This window comes from Pseudophryne corroboree, chromosome 1, assembly GCF_028390025.1.
Source record: "Pseudophryne corroboree isolate aPseCor3 chromosome 1, aPseCor3.hap2, whole genome shotgun sequence".
In the NCBI taxonomy this organism is placed as follows: domain Eukaryota; kingdom Metazoa; phylum Chordata; class Amphibia; order Anura; family Myobatrachidae; genus Pseudophryne; species Pseudophryne corroboree.
In genome coordinates, this window is record NC_086444.1 from 616995430 (window position 1) to 617002623 (window position 7194).

Below are 7194 nucleotides of genomic sequence, written 5' to 3' on the forward strand. Positions count from 1 at the left end.
GTGTATCTGGTCGGCTCGCACACATTTTCACCTCACCAAATCTGTCCCTCTATGCAAAAAGTTTGGACACCCCTGTTTTAAGGTAAAAAAAAAAAAGATTTAACAACTTCGAGCAGAGAAATATAGGTATAAATTGTATTTGTTATCCTTGCAGTGAGCATTCTTGTTCCGCCTGGTAAAATTAAATATGAATTATAGACATATACTGGCAAGAGTCTAATATAGCAAAAGAGTTTCTTAATTAATAAAAAACCTACAGTATATAGAATACATACCAAAACAGCTGTATACAAAATCTCTGCATTAGCTTAAAATTACAGAGGAACTATAGCTAAAACTGATTGAGGTGTTTATAATTGCAAAATAGCTATGGGGGGGGGGGGGGGGTTATTCAGGTTTGTTAGCAAACCAAAAAAAGTTAGCAGTTGGGCAAAACCATGGCCCTCATTCCGAGTTGTTCGCAAAGTTTTTCGGACGCACAACATATTCGCAAAGTTGCGTTAATGTAGTAAATTTGCGAACCTCCGCCCTCAACGTATTTTTGCAAATTCGCACGCAGTATTACACAAAGTGGGCGTACGCCAAATGACATCGCAGTAATGCGAAACCATCGCAGCATTGCGAAATCATCGCAATAACACATACTTAATCGTAAAAATACTAAGTTTGAGTATATTTACAAAGTTTTGCGTAAAAGTGCACACTTTTAAGGTAAAACGCACAAAAATGTTTTTTTGGCCTATTAAGTGCAATTACACCTTTCCTTTTAAAGACCACAAGCCCTTTTCAATTACGAACCCAATTAGTGTAATGATTGATAATGTTCCAAAACAATTAAGTCTGAGAATAATAAAAAATTAACACTTTGTTGCCATAATTGCCCATCAACATGTCAAAGTATAAAATTTTTTTTTTTTTTTTTTTTTTTTCACTTTTTTAATTTTTAAAGGTGTTGTTTGTGAATGAAGGTGTTTACATGTTTCTTAACACAATAATCTCCTTTTTTTTTTGGTAAAAATGTAACGTTAGATGTGTGTAATTTTTGTTTAAAAACAAATTCTGCCTGCCAATCTGCTGATCCTTTTTTGCATTAATAAACACAACACCCGGTTAACTTTAATCCACTTTTTTATTTTTTTATTTGTTAATAATTTTTTTTATTTTTAAATCAAAGAATAAAACTCAAGCAAATTTTTGCAAATGGTCCACACAATCCATCATTCCTTGCAGGTGTTGGCGCATGGTGTAAAGTATCCCTGAAAAACTTGTGGGATCTCCAACTGCAACATCTGAAATTAAGATGCAACACAAACATTAATAACTTAATTACATTACTTATTAGCCAAGCAAGGCGCAAAGCACACTTAAATGCTGGCATGTCCAAACTGCTGGACTCCAGCTGTTGTGAAACTACATATACCAGCATGCCTTTACACAGTTTTGTGGTCAGGGAATGGCAAAGCTGTGTCAGGGCATGCTGGGATGTGTAGTTTCTCAACAGTTGGAGTGCCGCAGTTTGGACAGGCCTGCTTTAATGGCAAAGTTACTACATCCTGGCTGTTTTATGGTACAATCATTAGCAGAACACACAAGCCTGCTCAGCCTTTTTATCAGATTTTAAAGTGTTCCAGACCATGTGTTACATTTACTACTATGTGAGTTATATTTAAGATGGAACGTTGCCCATAGCAATCAAGCAAAAATATGATTATTATATTGTAGAAGTGGATCCCAATTTTTTAAGTATAATCTTATTGGTTGCTATGTCCGACATCCCATGTTAAAGATAACTACCATCTTCGTCAATGTGACACCATGTTGGCATTCATTCCCATTTGTTGTTTTATTTTTTTATTATTTTTAGGGGGTTGGTCCTGCATCATCACACTGCATATCCACATCTTCAGAAGGCCAACATATCATAGCATTCCCACACTCCCTGAAAGCTGCCCTTACTAAATAAGTGCAAACAGGTTTGACTCGAGCACTTATTAATTTTGAGAATGTAACTTTCACACAAAAAAACAGTGTGTCATTAGGCTGCATAACAAAGTGAAGCATGTGATTTTTAAGTGTAAATATTCAGACTACACAGGCCCAAGTGTAAAAGGCAAACATACTAAACTCCACTCAGGTCTAACTGTTTCCCAGAAAAAGTAACACATATAAACCCTGTTCTCCTGGCAACCCTGGCTACCTAATGAGTGTCAACCTAGAGTGGACACACAAAACATTGCACACATACACACTGTACATATAATGACACTCACAAATATGTAAAGGCAACATGTACACCATGATGAAATTTTTAAATATTTTTCCAGGGTCCAAGAATTCAAACAGTACAACACTGCATGTTTTGGCATTGTAAGTGTAAGTGGGTAATCATTTTTTACAAAATTAAAATATACTTACTTTCCACGGCAACATCCAGACTCCCGGAACGTTCTGCAGGGGCTTCCTCTGCCCATTCACTTGGTGGGGATGTTGGCTGGATGGGGGAAGGCGGCTGGATGGGGGAAGGAGGAGGGATTGGGGAAGGAGGAGGGATTGGGGAAGGAGGAGGGATTGGGGAAGGAGGCTGGATGGGGGAAGGAGGCTGGATTTGGTCCGCAATTTCAGAGGGGGGGTCTGATTGAGAGGGCGAGGGGGGCGGAGAAAAAGTTAAAGCAATAGAGGGTGAGGGTGGTTCAGATTGTGATGTTGATTTTGAAGGAGAAGGGGTATGGGAAGGAGGAGAAGGGGTCCCAGAAAGAGATGGAGAGGTGTGGTGAGAAGGGGAATGGAAAGTGGAGTGGGCCAGGGAAGCTGATGGGGCCTGGGAAGATGAGGGGGACTGGGAAGCTGAGGTGGACTGGGAAGCTGAGGGGGACTGGGAAGCTGAGGGGGAGTGAGAAGGGGAGGGGGAGTGAGAAGGGAGGGGGAGTGAGAAGGGGAGGGGGAGTGAGAAGGGGAGGGGGAGTGAGAAGGGGAAGGGGGTGGGGAGTTTTGCCGTTGTTGTTGTCCTAGAATGATAATATTGTTCAAATTGTTCAAACATGAGAAATTACATAGTAATCAATTTGGTTTATCAATGTTCTGTTCATTGTTAAATTCTTTGTTTTGTTCCAAAGAAAAGCAAACATGTTAAGATCCTCTTCATGTTGGCCACAGCAAACAAAATGAGTCTAAAATTTAACTTTGAAGCTCATTCCTTAATCTAGGCAATTGAGTCATAGTGATTGGTCTCGGCAACATCACCAGATTACTATTCAAGGCACCTTATTATATAGCCTGCACTGATCAAGTATTGTGGATTAATTTCCTGCCTGCTTCTTATTTTTTGTAAACATGCACTTGTTTGGTGTTACTTTGCTACAGTCAGTACTGTTTTACCTAACCACACACAGTGTCCTAATTTCCATAAAAGGGCATTGCAGGTTGCAATTAGCCTACCACTTACTGTAAAATGTCTGCAAATCCAAGGGGTTTACAGCAGGTATTTAGTAGGCAATTGGCCAAAAGCATGTGCAGTGCAGGGGTGGCAGATATAACATGTCCCGAGAGTTTTTTTTTTTTATAATTTAAAATTATGGCCAGGGTAAATACATGCTGCTTTATTTTAGCATTGCAATTTTTTGCACCTGATTTAACACACCCCACCCAAAACTTACTCTCTCTGCACATGTTACATATGCTTCCCCTGCAGTGCTCATTGTATTTAACAATTGTTACATAAATTACGGAAGGCCAAAAATTGGAAAATAACACATTAGCACAATTTAGGGCAAAACACATGTAAGGTAACTTACTTCGTGTATGCAGCGCACGGATTTGCTGGCGGATCTCCGCCAACAAATCGGGAGTCCGCCTACGGAGATCACTCCACCTCCTTTCGAGCTGGATGATTGTCCGCCTGCTGCGGACTCGCGTCCGCAGCAGGCGGCGGACCTCCGCGTAGGCCTCGCGCTTCACCCGATTGGGGATGAAGCGCCCAACGCGGCCTACGCGGCGGTCCATCACCGCAACCAGCACGCGGAGCTCCCGCCTGGTGAACGGTGCTGCACGCATCATGGCAATGGCGTTTTCCTTATTTGGGCATATATTTATAGTGTCTGTTAGCATGTGATTGGTCAAAAATCTATGTTGTCATTTCTAATAACTTTATTGATCTTTGCAATGCTGTGAAAAGCAGAGTGTTATTTGGCACGAGCGTAAAAACGCATTAGCAGAAGCTAAAATGTTTGGTACACAAATTTAAGCAAACAAAACACACACAGAGACACAGACTTTAGTTAAAAATACTAAACATATCTGTGTACTCACCACAGTTCGTGTGATCATTCAGCTGGACAGTCACAAAGTGTGAAACATTGAGTATCATTTGTTTGTGTGTTTGGTTACATAATCAGGATTTGATGATATAAAACAAATAAGGACACTATTTAGCAACATTACAGTATTTAAATTTCAAAATAAACATTGTAAGCTTAACGTGTTTTTGGATTTTGAACCAAAAACAATTACACATTCCAACACCACAAAATCCGTACCCAATCACTTTACAAGATCATACAAATTGAAATCATGGTTTATAAAACAGAAGCATACTGTGTTGTATTATTTGGGCAAATATAAAATATATAAACACTATACCTGAAATATTCTGCTACAATTCTTGCCCTCACTTGGCTCCCCCTCCGTGTCACACTCCCCCCACCGAAGCGTGGCACAACCCCTGGCTCCTCATCAGGCAATTCCTCTGCCTGAGGAAGCTCTACACTACTCCTTACCGCGATATTATGGAGTATTGCGCACAGGACCACTATTTTACTTGCCATCTCCGGCGAATACATGATGTCGCCACCAGTGCGGTGGAGCACACGAAACCGCCCTTTCAGGACACCAATTGTGCGCTCCACCAGCTGCCTAGTGGCAGTAAGCGCGGAGTTAAATGCCATCTGTGGTCCTGGCCTGGGATTACGGTAAGGAGTCATGAGCCAGGGGGTGCAAGGATATCCACGGTCTCCTGTTGGAATAAAAGCAAAATTTTAGATCTAAAAATTTGTAAAAGTTTTTTTTTTTTTTTATCAAAAATATTTGAGCAACAACTCACCCAATAACCACATGTCTGGTCGTTGACTTGATCTTAATCTCTGCCATATCCCTGATTGTCTAATGACATACGCATCATGGGAACTTCCAGTAAACTTTGCGTTCAGGGAAAGGATCTGGAGGGATGGCCCACAAACAACCATTACATTCAGAGAATGAAACAGTTTCCTGTTTCTAAAAATTTCTTCATTATGTTTTGGTGGCTGAATAGCTACATGTGTGCCATCCACAACCCCAATAACATGTGGGAAGCGACTACCACCTTCCGCAAATTGCCGCTTCACCACATCTAGGGCACCAACATCCAAAGGCATAGCAATAAATTGCTTAACACGCTTGAGGAAAGCCTGGCAGACACGTCGCAGGACCTTACTGAACTGGCCCTGCGACATGCCAACCAGGTCTCCAACCACATGCTGGAATGATCCTGTGGCCAAAAAATGTAACACTGCAAGGAATTGTGTCAATGGTGGTATTGCTGTAGGATACCGAATTTCAGACTCCAGATCACTCTCTATTATGGAGAGAGTGTCTAGGATTAGATGTGGTGGCAGCCGGTATCTACGCACCACCACATCATCTGGCATCCCAAAAAGTATGACACGGGTTCTGAAAATTGGTGGCCTAGCACGCCTCCGTTGCCTTGGTTGATGAGGAGCCGGCTGTGGTTGTGGGGCTGGCGGTTGGGGTGGGAGTGCTGGCGTGGGTTGGGGAGGTAGGGCTTCTGCCGCAATATGTATTGACATCACACACTTTTTGGAGAGAATGTTAAAAAATGTAAAAAAAAAATAATTCAAAGTTTACCAAAATTTTACACAATAACTGTTTTTACAATTGTGGTGTCAACTTACTGCAGGAGCGTACATTTTTTCTGTGTTGAATTCATGTCCAAAATGCAAAAATAAAAAGCAAATAAAACTAAATTTAATATTTGGATAGAAAAAACATATATTAATGCAAAAAAACTTTATAAAAAAAAATAAAAAAATAAAAAAAGAAATTTAGTACCTAGTCCAGGAAAGACAAACACTACTTTGCAGATCAATCCTGGAAAACCCAAACACTTTGTTTAGCAAACTTGAATAAAAAAAAAAAAAAAAAACTTTTAACAAACACAAACAAGCACCAACACAGGCCAAGGACACTTACCTGCTCCTAAAGAAATAAAGTCTTGTTTTTGTGGACCACACCCAAAAAAGAAAACAAAATTGGTTTTTCTCAACAATAAATAAACTCCTACAAGAGAACACAAATGACAGTCAAAAACAGCATACAGACACTTCCAACAAACAAGCTCCAACACAGGCCAAGGACACTTACCTGCTCCTAAAGAAATAAAGTCTTGTTTTTGTGGACCACACCCAAAAAAGAAAACAAAATTGGTTTTTCTCAACAATAAATAAACTCCTACAAGAGAACACAAATGACAGTCAAAAACAGCATACAGACACTTCCAACAAACAAGCTCCAACACAGGCCAAGGACACTTACCTGCTCCTAAAGAAATAAAGTCTTGGTGTTGGGGCCCACACCCAAAATAGAAAAAAAATTTGCTTTTTCTCAACAAAAAGTAAACTCCTACAAGAGAACACAAATGACAGTCAAAACAAAGAAGCACGGGAATATTTTCACAAATGGACTTGCAAAATATATATGTGTTATAAAAATTAAAATATTAAAATGTATTAAAAAAACTTGCCAACACAAAAAAATACAAAACAATTCTGAATACTCACAAACGAAAATACGCACAAAAAATGCAACACTGTCTATATTCAAAACGCAAAGAAAAGGACAAAGGTATGCTTGACAATTACTCACTCTGCCAATTCCACTATCACCTTCCCGCACAAGCCAACAACTCAAACGCCAAACTACCAACACTTACAGCATGCACAGTAGGCCCTTAAATAAGCAGTGCAATCATTAAACAGAATAACAGTGTACACCTGTGTGAATTAACGAGTCGCACGTAGGTATATAAGCGCACACACCTCGGCGTACACACGTCATCACAAACATGGCTTCTCGTGAGCAAATCGCAGCAGAGATAGACCGCATTGCAGAGCAGCAGATGGCATTGCAGAAACAACGCCTAGA

The 7194-nt window shown here is 40.2% G+C and overlaps 1 protein-coding gene across 1 annotated transcript; it reads right to left on the minus strand.

Annotated features, from left to right (window-relative positions):
• Window positions 1-1128: 1128 nt before the first annotated feature.
• Window positions 1129-5725, minus strand: LOC134902954 (putative nuclease HARBI1). Its single transcript, XM_063914429.1, has 5 exons — window positions 5096-5725; window positions 4636-5008; window positions 4306-4327; window positions 2416-3005; window positions 1129-1289 (listed from the first exon to the last, which is right to left on the minus strand). Exons 1-3 carry the CDS (start codon window positions 5679-5681, stop codon window positions 4324-4326), a joined length of 963 nt encoding a protein of 320 aa, XP_063770499.1. The 5' UTR covers window positions 5682-5725; the 3' UTR covers window positions 1129-1289; window positions 2416-3005; window positions 4306-4323.
• Between the last annotated feature and the right edge of the window lie 1469 nt (window positions 5726-7194).

What these genes read in the sequence shown, in the direction of transcription:
- LOC134902954 (XM_063914429.1), bottom strand. Translation starts at nt 5,681, where the DNA reads ATGCCAGATGATGTGGTGGTGCGTAGATACCGGCTGCCACCACATCTA. An exon ending in ACCAGACATGTGGTTATTGG is followed by an intron (nt 5,009 to 5,095) that starts GTGAGTTGTTGC and finishes TTATTCCAACAG; the next exon opens with GAGACCGTGGATATCCTTGC.